The 16,960-nt window shown below is 41.2% G+C and overlaps 1 protein-coding gene across 1 annotated transcript in view; it reads right to left on the bottom strand.

Annotated features, from left to right (window-relative positions):
• RGSL1 (regulator of G protein signaling like 1) overlaps positions 1-16,960 on the bottom strand; it is an 86,944-nt gene that overhangs the window by 10,423 nt on the left and 59,561 nt on the right. The window contains exons 10-18 of the mRNA XM_074322193.1: positions 16,527-16,589; positions 15,881-16,103; positions 12,820-12,927; positions 10,111-10,216; positions 7,211-7,404; positions 5,696-5,813; positions 5,161-5,278; positions 2,601-2,730; positions 921-1,095 (exon numbers count right to left, since the gene is read on the bottom strand). Coding sequence (XP_074178294.1) covers positions 921-1,095; positions 2,601-2,730; positions 5,161-5,278; positions 5,696-5,813; positions 7,211-7,404; positions 10,111-10,216; positions 12,820-12,927; positions 15,881-16,103; positions 16,527-16,589 — 1,235 coding nt within the window. The remainder of the gene's footprint in view (positions 1-920; positions 1,096-2,600; positions 2,731-5,160; positions 5,279-5,695; positions 5,814-7,210; positions 7,405-10,110; positions 10,217-12,819; positions 12,928-15,880; positions 16,104-16,526; positions 16,590-16,960) is intronic.

The raw sequence follows: 16,960 nt of genomic DNA, 5'->3' as shown, positions 1-16,960 counted from the left end.
AATGCCCCTAATTGATGTGCTGAGTTACCAGGTGGTCTGCACTTCCACGAAACGCACTGACAGATGCCCCTGACTGACTGATGTTGACGCTATATATTGTGGTACCTTCTCTAGAACACGCTGACATTTCTCCAATTCCTTGGGGCAGACATTTACTGAGAGCTATTCATGTTTCTTCCCAAATATTTTTGCCTGCGGCACTTATTACTGTAATTTGTAACTTATGAAAATTGACAAAATATGAATAAGGAAAGAAAGGTATTTGTTGTTTCTGTGAAAACAAATTGGAATGCTTTGGAATGTTCCAACAAAGGCAAGTTGCTTTTTTAAAAAATTGCTGTTGAGTTAGGTGTGACAAGGCAATTTAAAAAATTGCAAAGACAAGTATAAAAATCCAGAAGGATTAAGTTGCTTTGCAGTAATCTTTACATTCTTGTTCCACTGTAGTAGATAGCATTTTGGGGATTGGTATATACAAAAAAAAATATGGGACTTCCAATTAGAGGAATGGCTTTGGCTTTACATCAAAAGTTTGACAGGTGAGTAAACGTACATTAATATCTTTCAACCTTAAAATATCTGTTTAATGTCATGCACAAACACAAAAGCTTTATTATTATAATTCTTTGCTTTAACTAAAGAACTTTGGTCCAATGATGCTACTTAAGAGGGCTTAATGAAAAATAGAAAAAAAGGATTCTATTTCCTGGGTATAAATAAGTAAGTGCATTTCAATATTGGGGATTCCAGAATACTGAAGATCTTTTAGGACCCAAAGGAAAGAATGGTGGAAACTGATACAATGATAGCATTCAGTGAGATTTTTCAGAAATCACTGTGCCACTTATAGGGCACTCCAGTCTTTGCTGGGAGGTATTAAGCATGGAAAGCCCCAAGGGGAAGGAATGATGGGAACTTACTTCTCCATTTCAGAAAAGAAATATAAATCATTGACTGCAAAATTGACAATGACAATCCTGTGGCCAAATATGCGTCGCTTTGTAAGGATTATATCTCCATTCTCCTGGTCTGCACTCCCGACATTTGAGTGACATGGGGTTTGGCGTCCTGGTATGTTTGGGGGTGCAGACATATCTGAAAGAGAAAGAGGAAGGAATTACCATCTAGCTAGGTCAGGTCACTCAAGCCTGAAGCCTTTGACTTGGGCATAACTAAAATGAAGAAAAGAAACTGTGGACCCACCTTGGGGCCTATTAAAATAGTGATTCCCCACCATTGGACTCAACCTTTCCCTTAGACTTGAAGGGCTGCTGAAAAAGCCATCTTCTCAGATGGTATGGAAACAGACATTCCAAAAAAAAAAATTGAATATTGAAAGGTGTTTTCCTGGTGCTTATCTAATAGAAATAAATGCTCGTTGTAGTTAACATAGTTGTTGCAACATTGTTGACTATATTCCTTATGCTGTACTTTATATCCGTGACTATTTTGTACCTACCAATTCGTATTTCTTAATCCCCTCACCTTTTCACCTGGCTCCCCAACCCCCCTCCCCTCTGGCAACCGTCATTTTGTTCTCTGTATCTATGAGTCTGCGTCTGGTTTGCTTATTTATTTTGTTCTTTAGATTCCACATGTGAGATCTCAAAGTGAAAGTTGGAATAACTCAAAAGTCATCAAGAGAGACGCGATTTGTCACTATCGATCCCTCCGGTCTGTCTCAGACACTTCCGTGTCTCATTAGTCTCTAGTCCACTTGGCCCTGCAGTTCCTGAATTGTACCATCCTCTTTCTTATTTTAGGGTTCTACGCAGACCTAGAAATTACTCCCCTCCTATTTTGCCCGCCTAACTTGCTTGTTCCTGAAAACTCAACTTTATGTCATTTTCTGGGAGAATTCCTCCCTGATCCTCTCCCTTGACTAACTAGGGTCTCCCTGCAACTATACTTGGGATCCTTCCTCACAATCATATAGGAACAGCAAGAACACTCGCTAATCCTATAGCACTTACTATTGCCAAGAGTAATTCTAAGACGCTTTACATGTATTAACTTGCTTAATCCTCACAACAACCCTAGGGGATAGGCACAATTATTATTTCCATTCAACAGATGAGGAAACTGAGGTACAAAGTCACTTTCAAAAGGCTCTTCAGTTAGAAAGGGGCAGATTCGAACCCAAGCACTCTGGCTGTAACATCTCTTGCACTTCTTTTGTCTTGCTCTCAAAACTGTAGGTGCCTTGATGGCAGATCCTATGCTGCATATTCACTACTGCATTCCCAGCACCCCACAAAGTGCCTGCCACATTCTCAAAAAGGGTGTTGGAATGAATGAATGAAGTAATTTAATAAATCTCTGCCATGAACAAACAACATAAGGAAAGAGTTTTGTGTAATGTGAGCTCTCACAGTGCTTTAGACTAGTCATTCCCCACCCTTTCTGGTTCCCTGAGAAGCCAGTAGGGGTCCCACCCTCTCTTGGCAGGTCTGGACTTGACTTTGCACCCAGGACCTAGGGTTCTTGCTAGACCCCAGGCGAACAGGGGCATGGCTCAAAGCAATAGCTCTGCATATCTGGGCTAATCCTTGTGACTGAAATAGCAACAGGTAAGGGGAGTAAATAGAGAAGTGACTCACTTTCTTTGTTATTGTGTAATTCCTGGTGAAGATATGCTTCAAATTCCTGGCGCTTATTGACATTAGACACAAATCTGCGGTACTTGCAAAAGCTCTTGATGAAGCTGATCATTTTCAGCCAGCCTCTCTTCTGGGGAAAGAGGGAGGGGTATGACATATTCATTAGTATAGCTGCTGTCCACTGAGAGTCCACTCTGTGCCCTAAACTTGACATTCATTACATGCAATCCTCACAACACCTCCTTTCTAAGCAAGACTTTTTAGCACCAATTTAAAGGGGAGGAAAACTCAGGTCAGAGAACTTATATAACCTTCCCCAGATTAAGCAGTTGGTGGGTAGAAGATTCCGGCTTCAACCAGGCGTGTCTGGGGCCATTGGCAATGATCTTGGTACCACGGTCTTTCAACAGTGAAGATTTGAGATGCCGTGGTTGGGAGAGGGAATGTGAGCGCTAAAAACAGGAAGAAACAGAGGGCAGAGGTAAGCGTGACTCACGAGAAGGAAATAATGGCTCAGACAGATTTTGAAATGTTGAAGAAATAAGGAAATGAGTAAAACGATTTCTAAGCATGAAAAAAAAGAAACATCATTATATGCAGACATTCATACATCACATACAAATGCATTTTATAAGTTTCTTCATCCATTTCTGCATAGATACCCAGTCACCATTCTCCAGTTTATTGACCCCTGGAGAAACCAATACTGAGAACCAGAAAGAAGCTTGTTGATCAACTAGTTTAGTTGTCTCATTCTACAGAGAGCGACCTTCAATGTGAGCGCGGCTTTAGAGAGCCAGTGGCGAAGGACAAAACCCACTGGATTCAGGATCAGACATTTTGAGTCTGAAGTTTTCAGCGAGTGCTTTAAGACATAAGATTCATTTGAAAGCATGCAGGATTTTCACTCCTCCCAAGGTGGCAAAAATTAGCTGCAGTGGCATAATTGTCATTTAACCAGATACATTTACCTGTCACACCTGAATGTCAACACATATAGCAATTTTTGTGAAAATGTAGCTGATGAAGCCTGTCATTGTCTGTAATTTTGAATACTGTTCTAACAACAAAATCATATAATATGGAACTAGTGAGATTTTGCAAGAAGAGCTCTTACAACAGAACTCACAGACTTTGCCTCATCTCCTTTAGCAATTTAGTATCTGGAGCCATTAATAATTTGGGGTGTTTTTTAATCCAGAAGGTATATAGAAACTTTTCCAGGTATTTCATCTGATTTGTTCATGCAGATGGAGTCCTATCAAAATACCTTATTTTACCTTAAGATATTTGTTGCACAGGCAGACACTGCTGGATTTAGAAATTTCGATTTCAGTTCATTAAAAACTGCAAAACCGATCTGCATCGTGTATCACTGATTCAAAATAAATCTACATGTTTATTGAAAAAAGAATAAAAAGAAACTTTGAGTCGGGAGCCTAGCTTCACCCTAATTGTGCAATTTGGGTCCATTTACTTAAGCTGTGTCTCAATGTTTCCACGTGTAAGATAGAAAAAATAGCCTTTGGGTGGTGGTGAGGGTGAGTGATGATATGTGAGAACTCATGCAGTGCTTGTCACAAAGTAGGCATTATATACATGTTGGTTTCTTTTGATCTTTTCTTACCTAAGAACAGGGAGACCTGAAATTAAAACAAAGCATCCTGGTTCTGGATGCAGTATTTTTTTTAATATGCTACATGATCATTCGTGGTACCCTGACATGGAGTTGATTTGTGCACAGAGTAAATAAAAAGGAGAAAGGACAGAGCAGCCCATTTCCCTATCTGGAGTATTGGACCAATGAGCATAATAAGTGCTATTATCAGAGATACCCGAGCAAGAGTCTTAAGAGTCAGAGCTGGGCTCAAATTTTTCTGATGGGAAGTAACTCTACAACATACTGAGCAAGGGGTTATCTAAGTGAAGCATGGCTTTTTTTCCTCAAGTCACATGAAAAGACTTTCCTGAATAACAGAGTCTTCTCTTTCTTCCCTTTCCTCTTCTCCCATGGGAGAAAGAATGAGAGCTAACCGATGAGTGTGGAAGAAAGAAATGGCCTGCTCGTAACCCTTTGCATTCTCTCTCTAACAGTTGCTTGTCTGCAGGACACATGTGCAAGGCCTGCTCTTGGTCATACAGTGAGGGGCTCACCAGGGTACATGGAGGCTAAATTGTTCCATTATGCCAGTGTCTGGGCAGGTAAATTAGTTTAATTTACATGTTAAATTAGTTTAATTTATATGTGAGGCTCATCAAACCTATTTGCCTTCAAGGCCCATCCATGTCCTCCAAACTAAGTTTCAGCGGTAAAAAAAAATCCTGACATTTTGGTCCTCCTGGGCCTGTCACACAGATAGTGAAGAGAGGGACTTCCTGAAATTCCCACTGTAACCATTTCTCTGAGACTCACGCTCCTCCTTTGTACAATGGGGTTTTAAAACCCTACCCCAAAGGGTAGTTGTTTTGGTGATTGCATAAGCTACCAGCGTTAACGATTCTGTAGGATCTACAATGCCCGCCCAGGCAATGGCTGTCTGGCCCCGTCTTCCTCACCAACCTGGGATTGCTGTAAGTGCGTGGCTGCCGCCTTCGAGAGATTCCTGGGCAAAGCTTGTGCTTCAGGCTGAGCCTCCTGAGTGGAAGAAGCTGGGAACAGTGCCTGGTAATCTTTAAACCTGCCGGAAGGAGACCAAGAGCATCAAACAAGGCAAACACCTGGCACATAAAAAGGAACAGTCCCAGCAAACCTAGCTTGGCTTTTGGAGGAAGTGGAAGTGGGACTTGGGGAATGGGGAGATACTCAAAAACACCCTGCTTACCATTTCAATCCTTTGCGAATGTCAGCCTAGCCTTCCTGATCAATATCGTATTGTTCCTTGTTCAGGCAAATGAACAGAAGTGTGTGTGTGTGCACGCGCGTGTGCATATATGGTAGGTAGGTAAGAAGGTTCAAGATAAGTGGCTTTTCTTTTGTCGGGAAGCTCTGGCAATAAACTCGGTGGATGAATTATGAGCCTCCTGGAATAACGTGGCTTTCGGGGGCCAGTGAGCAGCTCTGGAAAGACCTACCGCCTTTTCCAGGCAATACTCACCACTTTGCCTCCAGAGATTTCATTACACAGCCCTGGAGCACTACCAGGGAGGGCATGCTGATACGATGGAGCTGACCAATTTCTTTGATAATAGGGGCATCGCACTGCAGCACTTCTTCTAAGAAACATGAGAGAGAGAGAGAAAGCTATCATCTCCTTGTCAACCATTTCTGAGGCAGCTGGTGGTTTTTGTTTTGTGTTTTTTTCATTTTAGAGTTTTACAGTCCCTTATTCTCAATCTGGTTAGATTCTGAGCTTGCCACAATTTGTTTCACATGGTTTCCTTTAGTTCAATCTCAAAAGCATCTTTGGCATGTTATATGCAAGTTTATCTGTAGAGTAAATACCGTCCTGGTTTACTTCCACTGAAATTTCAAGGATAAGTGTGTAAAAAGGGGAAGAAATGTTTAAGAGATTCATTTCTGCGCGACTTTCAAGTTTTGGGTTTAGGAAGAGAACAATAGAACAAAGGATTTAAGTTAAATTGCTGGGAGAGATGGGGAATCCAAGATTACAAATGAGGATTGTAAAGAGACTATGACTCTCCAGGTGTTCAAAGACTATTGTTTTCATTCATAAGACTTGAAAACTTATCCAGGATCTGCATACTCTTTTTTCTCTTCCAGCTCATTCAAAACAATGTACACAACTTGATATTCCGAGACTTAACAAATCAATATTTCTTACAAATAAAGATTTGCCAATTTTCGCTCTTTTTATATTTTTATAAAATCTATAACCTGATCTTGGTTTACCACAAGCCAAAAACCACTCCCTCTGGTCATCTGGGCCAAAATAGGAGGTTTTATCTTCAGTACTTTGCTACAGATGTGTTTACCCCCAGGATGGGATCGTGCCCACCCCCTTTTGTTTCCCTCTAGGCTGATAGGTCAGTACTTTAGGGCACCATCTGCTTCTGGCCAAGATGAATTTACAAGGGTCAGATTGACCCTCCTACCTTAGGCAAGAAAACAAGACAAAGTTTATGAGGATTTTCAGGGAGACAGTTCTCCTTCCTGGTACAGCTCTCTTTATATCTGATGGGTGATGGACACTCCAGTTTTGCACACAGCTAGCTCGATTTTGATCTAACTCCAGTCTAGTTGATTTGAAGGTCAAATGACCTGAGTTTAAATTCAACTTCCACCAGTCGGATAAGTTAGTTAGCCTCTGTTTCACCTTCGTCATTAGTAAAATAGAGCTATTGATCCATACCTTATAAAGATGAAATAAAATCCTATTTTTAGGGTTGAGTAAAGCTAAATGAGAGGATAGACGGGCGTATTTCACATACAAGTGCAAATGTCTTGCACTCGGCTTCTTTTACTAGTAATACACGTGGGACTTATTGTTCTCTATTTCATGGTTCCCCTTCATTTCTGTCTCAATACTGCCTCGTGTGGCCATTGCTCTGTTCTGCTCTCTCAGGGGGCTCACATTAAGACCGGCTCTTGTCCAGACGCGAGAAGATAGTCAAGGGAGAAGCCAACAGTACCAGGAGAAGACGATGCATACCGGGAGAGACTTTGCCATGGAAGAAAGTCTTGATCATATTTTCAAAGAGAGACTTGTAATTCTTTTCATTTGTCTCAGTGCTAATCTTCTGTAAGGCTATCAGGAATTGCAGTGGGCTATCGGCCTTCCGTTCTTTGAGGAACTCCTTGAAAAACTCCAAGTGTTGAGGATTTAGGAGGACTTCTGCCAAGTTTCTGGAAAACAAAACAGCATCATTGGTGGAGAGAATGGGATGGTGACCATGGGCTCTGCTGCTATTAGGGCAAGGGGGAGGGCTTCTCCCACGCTGGGGGCCTTCATCGTGTGTGTGAAGATCAAGATGAAGGAATTGATTACTCTGTTTCCTTGGAGATAAACTTTTATGGATCCATCCTAAGCTTGGTCCAATCATTGGATAACCCCAATAGAGGAGAAAGAGAGGTATTTTAAAGGGGAATTTTAAAGGGGATAGTTTATTTCCCCGCAAGGAAACACTCTTTTTACATTGTGGATTCAACCCACCCCCCCCAATTGGCAGTCTTTCAGTGTCATTATACTTTCCTTTAATTTTTTAAACATGGTTTCCTTTAGTTTATTGAACATATTATGTGGAAGTCTTTAGTGAGTCCAATATCTGAATCACATCGGAGACAGTTTCTAATAACTGCTTTTTTTCCTCTGTGTACGAGCCATACTTTCCTGTGGGTATTCTTGTTTTCTTTGGGGGTGTAGGGGGGGTAAGGTACCATAATATTTTTAACTGAAATTTTAGATAATATAATTTATAGAGTTCTAAAATTTTTTGACAGGTTTGCCCAGTTTTATCATGGTTTTTATGGGGAGACAATTTGGGAGGTTCTTACTCCACCGTTCCAGAAATCTAATTCCTCATCTTCAGTGTTTTCAAAATCTGTATCTTATATACCCATTCCTACCGTTTACTTCAAGCCTTTACGATCACTTGTCCAAAAACTGCAACAACCTTCTATTATTTCTGTCTTCTGTCTCTGAGTCTTTTGACTCCTCATGTGACCATTGCTTTTTCTGCCAGAGTAATATTTTTTAAATCCATATAATAGGTATTTTTGCTACTCCTGTTCCAACAACCCCTATGAATCTTTATTACCATTTAATCAATACAAATTCCTTAATCATTCACTCAAGTCTCAAGAATTCTTTCAGTTATTCTGGTCTCAGTCTAGCTTTCTAATGTTATGCTTTAGGTCCCTTCTCCCCACGCATTCTGCACTTTAATACCACCGAACTATTTTCAGCTCTTTAAATACCACATTCATATTTCTGAGTCTATATTTTTGTGTCACTTCTCCAGTTTGGAAGGTTTAGCCCTACCAACAAAATACTCCCATTTCTTTGCAATTGAATTCTTACATGCCGATCAGAGCTTCTTCTGATGCTCTAACTTTTCCGAATCCTCACTCAAAGCTTCCTCTTTCCACTATATTCTCATAGTAATTAATTAATATTTTACAATAGTATTTAAAGGTGAGCTTTGTAGTTTATTTAGTATGTATTAGATTAAAGGCAAGGACCATGTCTTATTTTTTTGTGTGTATCATTAGCACCCAAAGAATGTCTGGGACACAGTGTATGGTCAATAACTAACTGTTTGTTACATTGAATGAGGACTAGGGACAAGGTTTAAGAGAGTTGCAACTGTGGTACATCTAGGCCATTCGCTGTGGCTTTAACTCAAGACATGAAACTGGACTATATAATCCTGCAAATTCCTTCTAGCATTTAATGATCTTGTGAATACATGATTTAGAAAAGACTTCTGTGATACTCATACTCAACTAACGTGGAAAATAGGTATTTCTGTAGACATAGTGGAAAGCGATGGGTGGTACAAATTGGAACAGCAAAAGGGATAAATGATTGAACCTCGGGGATTAACGTCAGTTCCTTGAAAGGGTGGAAGACCTATCCAAAGTATTTAGAAGAGACAGAGGACTTATCACTCCCAATGAATATGAATGGTAACTAAAAACATACTTCTGGGAGCTTTCTATATGCAAATATTCTGCGAGTGACCTTGACTACCAAATTTGTATGTGCTAATATTTCTCTATCCTCTAGAAGAGAACTTTCCATACAGTGAGTCATTAATAGATAATTACTGAATAAAAACAAGGAATTACTGAATGAATGGCATGGCTTACAAGAAAATTATAGTCAAGAAGGTAGAAAACATACCTGAAAAATAAAGAACAGTAAAAAATAGTATGTGATAAGTGCTTTGTGCTCTATCTTAGGGATTTAGTGTTTTAGAGGAGAGGGAAGTCATAGAAGACACACGTTTGGAGAACTTTTTACATAGAGGTAGCACTAAGGTAAATGGAAAGAAAGGGGAGTGGGCACTCCTGAAAGAAAGGGCGACAGAATCTTTGCCGAGCAGTGAAACCTTATCAGAGGCTGACTCTACGATTGATTACAAGGCGGGAAACATGAAGTAAGGAACTTACTCCTAATTAGGAAGCTACTACAGAAGCACAGAATCCAGAAAAACACAAATAGGCAAGGATATATGTAAAAAGATTTTTATTGTGGGACTATTGATAGCAATGAAAAATGAAAGTGTGAATGTCCATAAAAAGATGTAGTTAATTAAATCATGCTACATCCATACTATGGAAGGAGGTAGATTCACACATACTGACACGAAAGGATGTTTATGATAGTTTGTTATAAGAAAAAGTTATTGTATAATATACATTGCATGGTGCCAATCCGAGAAGCTAAATAATGATTTAAAATACAAAGTATGCCTGTGCCTGTATGTATGATATATGGAAAAGAGTATGGAAACCTACACACAGAAAAATAAGTTCAGCATTACACATGTTGAGATTAAAGAGAACTTAGGCCAAGAGGTGTTGCTGTGGCCAGCTCCTGTGTCTTACCTGGGTCGTTCTAACGAAGGCTTCCTTGCACCAATCCTTTTCAAAGACATTTGCCTAACAGGGGGTGAAGGCATCTTTGGTTCTCTGAAAATTTTCACTGTAAAATCTAATGGGAAAAAAAATCACACAGTTGGGCAACGCCATGTTACAAAGCACATTGCAGAGACTAAGAAGGAGCAAAGTAGCAAGGACATTTACAAGACGCTGAGGGCAGGTGGGAAAACCACAGTCCCCACAACTGCTGTCATCTCTGGCCATTCATGCTAAGAAGAGACGTAGGGATGATTTTCATCCCTGACACTAATATCAGTCCAGGCTGTGCTATGTAAGTCTGTTGGCAATTAGGCCTGCAGCCTACCTTCCTTAGACGACTGCTGAAACCGAGTCCATCATATTTCTCCCTGTCATTTCAACACCAAATGTCATTTTGGTGCTGATCCCCCAATCAGCCACTTTTACTGGACCATCCTCCACATGACTGTCCTCCTGGATACACCTCTGCTGTCCCATCCTAAACCCTCCCACTTGCCCTCTGGAACTCCTGTTGTGTCATCAGCGAACTCTCACAGATTCTTGACCTCTTTGTTAAGAGTTCCCTCCATCTTCTTGCTTTCATTAAAACTATTCTCTTTCCTGCGGACCCTGATTCCACTGCAGTTTTCTCAAGTGGTATTCTACCACACCACACACAAGTTAGAGTGGGTGTCTGGCTCCCTGTTGCCACTCAGAAACGATTATTTCAAAAAATATATTAAAACATGACTGTTGAAGAATGATAAATTCTAAGGATTTTACTATTTGAAGAGCCCTTTGAGGTTAATATTATAGAAGAAAATATAGACTATCGACTCATTAAGGGAGAGGATGGCATATTACTCATTTCACCTCCAGAAATTAGAACCTGGCCTAGGTATATAGTCAATGCACTAAACTATTTATTAAATAGAATGTACCCCCAAAGGAAATTTTTGTGTGGTTTGGTAATACTTTCAGTAACAGACAGCATACAAAAAGGATTGAAAACAATATACGATAGAGCTCGATAAATGCAATTAAATTGGTGAAAAAATAAAATCCAGACTATGGAAGACTCGACATCAAAAAACCCAAAAGAAACCCAAGAAACCTCCCAATAAAAAAACACCTAGAAATGCTGGATAAAAAATAACACACTTTAAAATTCAGAAGTAAGCCTGTAAGAAATTAATACAAAACAAAATAAAAACACAGCGATTCTAAATAAAGAGAAAGTTAAAAACCAGAAAGGTAAAGGTACCACCAATACTTGATGCTTCCCTTGAGGCATCTGCAGTGTCAGACAGAAGATAAGGCCACAGGCACTTAGAAAATGGGCAAAAAAATCTTTGGGCACTGCTTTTACTTCCAAAGCATTTGACAATGATGATCATTGCTACCGAGAAATACAGCAAATTTGGCACACTCTCAGGGCAGAAGAGGGCAAAAATGCAAAACAATGAAAGAGAAGCACCCCAGCCTTTCAAATCTCTGGATGCTATTAGTTCAGTGTGTGCCAGAAGAAAATGAAACCCTCTCTGGAGGAAAAAACATCACCCAAGCCTCACATTATTTCTACAAATTTGTACCGACAACGTTCACAGATAAAGCTGAAATAACACGGTATTCAAAAAGATTTGACCAAAAACCAAGGCGAAAAAGTATGACATTTGAAATACACACAGGAAATCCAAATGTGAACTTTAAAATTACTATCATTAATATAGGTTAAGGAATTAAAAGAGGAAAAAATATAACAAAGATTGAACTTCATAAAAAGGAAAAACTAGAAATTCCCAAAACAAAAAGTTTAATAACTGAAATGTGGAAAATTAAGAATAAATAAATGGGTAGAATGCCAAACTATACATAGCTGAAGTGAGAACTGCTGAACTAGGAGTAAGAGCCAAAGAGGACAAAATAGAAAATACAGACTAAAGCATATGAGACATATGGCATATGGCTGAAATGTCGAAAATATGTGTAGTAAGATTAACAGAAGGAGGACAGAAATTGAACAGAGCACGACAAATATCTGAAGAGATAATAACGGAAATTTTCCTAAAACTAACAAAGTACATCAAGTCAGCAATGCAAGAAAGAAGTCCTGAAACTCATTCTGGGAGTTGCCTCCATGAAAGGGCACTGCCCTACCCAAGGTTATATCCTGCCTAGGGGCAGCCACATCCCATAAGAGTCAATGTGGAGGTACAAAGGTCCCTTGACTCCATGAGGGACAACTGGAGGGCCACCTGGCTTTAGAGCTTCCTCTGGGAGCTGCTGAGGTCTTCTGCAACTGCCTCGCAGTTCAGCGTCTACCTGTGTGTGTCCAGTCCTACTTTCCTCATTCCCTTACAGGTGTTATAGCTAAGAACACGCCCCAACAAACCTCCTTTCACACATCTCTGACTCCAGGAAACTTCGAAGAAGACAAATTTGCATTATGTAAAACCTCCAAGTAATAACGAGGTAAGAAAGTAGTAATGAACAATTTTCATTATTATCCTCATTTTATAATCGCATCTCATTTTCACGATGCCTTCCTATGGCTTTGTAGGATTGAAAAACAGGCATGGTCTGACTATTCCTCATTTCAAACAAAGCATGGTTCCTCTTTTGCCTTATAACCCATTGAGTTTGGAGATTCTCCCTTAGCCAGTTGTCGCCAATCTTTCTGTGAGTTCAAACACTTACCTATCTTAGGTGCTTTTTCACAATATATTTTGTAGTCATCACTGATCTTCTCTATGGCCATCTTTGGATATTTATAGCAGAGTTCCTCAAAGGTCATTTTCTCTATGTCTATCAAGTAGGGAAAAACGGGGAGATTCTAATTGTCCAGTCTGGGTTCAAAATTCATATACTTTTGTTGAAGGTGTTGCCTTTGAAATGTTAAGTAAGTAGTGTTTTAACAAAATGTTTATACACAAGGAATACAGGTTCCCCAGGCCAAGTATGAAGGAAATACAATGTCCCACGGCCCATGCGAGGATTCTGCCCTTCTTGGGGACACCTGACTCATGGAGATTTTCTGCCTGAGGGGACACTCAGGTAACTGAGATATGTATGACTTATGAAAAAGGCACTGATTGTTAACACATATACAAGAACTAACTAATCCAAATGAATATCAACCTTTTCCAAGCAGCCATCTGTTGTGGGGAGGAGTTGCAAATGTATTTCAAGCATTCTGCTATTGCCTCAAAGAATTTGATGCAAGGAACTTTCTCTTCTCGGCTCTGTCTTTGGGAATTACTTTCAGGATTGACAGCTCATATATCTGAATATGATCAATAGTTGCACATAATTGTCCTTTGAGAGAGAACTCTGTTTTCTAGAAATAGCCACGCATTGTTTCTAGTCATGCACGGTGAATTGAGAAGGAATCGCTTTTCTTTGTGTCCAAAATGAGGTAGGACAGTGAGGCTGACACTGTCAGCAAGAGAAGTTTTAACCAGGTACTGGGAAATAAAAGCAGAGTAGCCGCATTTCACCTCTTACCAAGGTGAAAATGTTCATTTAGGTTGGGAGTTCTATGGTTTCAAGTAAGTTCAGTCACACATGGTTGTTCTGGAACCATCCAGGGCAGTCCAGCGCTTTCTGATGTTATACTGGTGAAGTCCAGAAGGAATGCTAGGGCGTGGACACTCAAATGTCCACTGCCCAGTATGCCAGCATTGTCATTGTCACCACTATTATCTCTCAGCCAAGGGCATCATCTGGCTGTAAGTTGCAAGAGCAGTGGATTATTTCCGCAATGGATCCAGGGTTCTAGTTCTCTCTTGCTGAGCAAACTTGGGCAAGTCTTTTCACCTCCCTGGGACAAATTTTCCCCATGTGAAAGTGGAGAGCATTCTAGAAAGCTCTGTGCTCTGTGAGTCTATGGGGCAGCCTGAGCATAGGCCCCCACCTACCTGGCAGTCAGGGCCCTGGGTTGGGCAAATGCACAGGCGGCACCTTTATCAGGGCACAGTTGCGTTCCGAAAGAGCAGTGGTGGAGAAAGTCATGATGTATGCTGGACGGAGGGGGGCGGTGCTTCCATGGAGGGTGGTTCCCACTATTCCTGGCCATCCCTGACACCCCATGGCCACCAACGGAATGCCTGTTGCCCAGTGGATGTGTGGTGAAATGTACCAGCTACTCTTTCTTCCACTTTTCTCTTGATTTCTGGGAGAGGTTCAGAATTTAGAGAGAAGGTGAAACCCTGACATAAACCAGAGGGCCTGTTCATGATCAATTTAAATAACTCATGCCCAAGCATGGCTCCGAGGGGCAGGCATCCAGGGCACCTCATTCTGTATATGGCGTGTGCGTCAAAGTTTTAAAAGAGTTGAGTGTTACATTTTTTTAGTGGAATCTAACAAGTGCTACTTACTGAGCACCTGCTTTGCTGTGCTTGCTTTACCTCCAGTCCCCTCAACAGGCCTGCAAAGGTAGGGGCCATTATCCCCAATCTGTAGATGATGAAACAAGGCTCAGAGAGATGCGGTACCTTGCCTGGGCTCACAGAGTGAGGCAGTGAGCGGTGGAACTGTAATTTCAAAGCTCTAACCTACTCCTACTCTACCCATGTTTTTCAAAATGTAGGTCATGACTCGATAGTGTGTCAAAAACGAAATGGAATCATTGCCAGCATTTACAAAACGAAATAGAATAGAGAATATTAGAGTGCATCATCTTATGTAGTAAGGACAAGTATTGGTTTGTGAAAATATTTTTCTCAGGGGTGTCCAAACTTTGTTCAACGTTTTTCACCAAAGGCCATATGCAGTAAAATACTCAAACAGCTGGGCCACTCACTCGAGGTGAAGTACGTATTGCGTCACCTGGTTTATTTAAGTAAACTGAATATATTTTTGGAATTTGCTGCGGGCCAATTAACAATGGATCATGGGCCGCAGTTGGCCCGCGGGCCGCAGTTTGGACGCCCCTGCTCTATATGCACACGCATATGTACAGGTATATGTGCCCTGAAGTCAAATGTATTTACTGTGGATTGAAGTTTGAGAAACACGGCATTACTTTGACTGCGTCAGCAAATAGCATTAGCTTGTTCATGTAGAATAATAGTGGCGAATATTTACCGGACTTGTACTATTGCCAAACATTGTGCTCATAGCTTTTCATAGCTGATCTCCAGTCATCTCACAACAAGCCTGTCATTTTTCCCAGTTTGCAGAGGAGAAAACTGGGGCTTAAAAAGAGATTAAATATATTGCTCAAGTTTACACAGACACTAGTAGAGCTAGGATATGACCCAGACCTCTGGGACAGCAGAGCCTGTGCCCCCTCACCACTGCCTGGGGGGCTGGTGTGTTATGTTGGGGGAGGACGGTAGCTGTCAAAAATATATTCACAAAAATGCTTTGGACCCGATTTTGGGGGATGAGTGGTGAGGTGGAACGAGCTTATCGGCTGCACGGAATAAAGTATTCAGTTCAGCTGTGGTGATGCTTTGGTGACCAGAAGTCTGGCCAAACTCGGTGCTCTGGCTCCCTTCACAGCCAGTAGGGGCCTCTGCACTCAGTCTGGATTCAGATCCTGGCTCTGCCACCTACTGTGTGACCTTGGGAAGGTCACTTATCCTCTCTGTCTCAGGCCTTACCTCATAGGTTATTTCGAAGATCAAATGAGGTCATCTTTGCGTTGCATGCAGCTGACACACAGTAGTAAATGATCACACAATGTTAAATATTAATCTTTCTCAGTTGCCTACGTGTAAGGGTCAAAAAAAACGGTGGCGATGGCCCTTACCTGCCAGAAACACTGGAGACTTCATTTCTACCCAGAGAGAGCCACCTTGCCTGAGGTCCTCGGTAGCGATCTTTTGCCACTGCATAGAATCCATTTCCTCCATGTTTGCCAAACCCTGGCTTAACTCCAGCGATTCCTCAAACCTCTTATAAAGAAGAATGTTCTCTTTTTTGCTTATAGACTCTCTTTTATGCCATTTGGTCCTGATGTACTTGGTTTGAGTCTAAGAGAAGTGGGCGGGGGGCAAGCAACATTTGCTACAGGAATTAGACCAGAGGCGAGATTTTTGTCACCACCTCCTCCTGTCACACTGACGTAGGCTGATCATTTTCAATTTGTTCAGAACCATTGCTCCCTGACACACCATTCCCCTGCCTCTTCTAATGAAACCCATTTTCTATGAGGGAGAAATTCTATCTGAACGAAACGTCTTCAAAGTCATCATATGCCCTTGAGTCTTTTTCCTTGAGAGGTTTATATTTAGAACTTCAGGGACCATGTCAACCTCCCCCCCCCCCACCAGGTTGCCTCTAGGGAAAAAACCCCAAATTTCATTTACTTTAACAAATAAAGCGTCTGAAAGAGCAGTTACTCTCTTTTCTCCCCTCAACCTCATGATTCCTCCCCAACTCAAAGCCCGTCCTACTGAAAAACTGAGAAACCAGTAGTCCTCTTCATCCAGGAACCCATCGTACCAGGGGCTGAGCATCTGAAAATCAAAGATGACGCAAGCGTCAGGGGGAGGTGCTCAGCTTGCTGCATCTCTCCTGCTAGTTTTACGGAGGAGAAGAGTAGACTCCGGATTCTGGATTCTCTAATTTGGAAATATAATGGCACAGCAAACATTAGCTATGGCCAACCAGGGGGCGTTCCCTTGCCTTTCTGAATATGGCAGCTCAAGCCACCTCTCTCTGAATCTCAGAGAACAGCGATCGATATTTACTTAAGAAGAATACAACAGTTTACGGAAGGACATCTCTGTTCCCTTCCAAAGTACTGCCTCATTTGATTCTCAACATGGTCCTGAAAACCAACCATCTCCCACTTAATATCTCCCCCTTGAAGACCTTACCCACTTGT

The sequence above is a fragment of the Rhinolophus sinicus genome, linkage group LG17 (genome assembly GCF_036562045.2).
Source record: "Rhinolophus sinicus isolate RSC01 linkage group LG17, ASM3656204v1, whole genome shotgun sequence".
NCBI lineage: Eukaryota > Metazoa > Chordata > Mammalia > Chiroptera > Rhinolophidae > Rhinolophus > Rhinolophus sinicus.
Note: the sequence above shows the minus strand (reverse complement) of the source record. Positions and strands in the feature narration are given on the sequence as shown.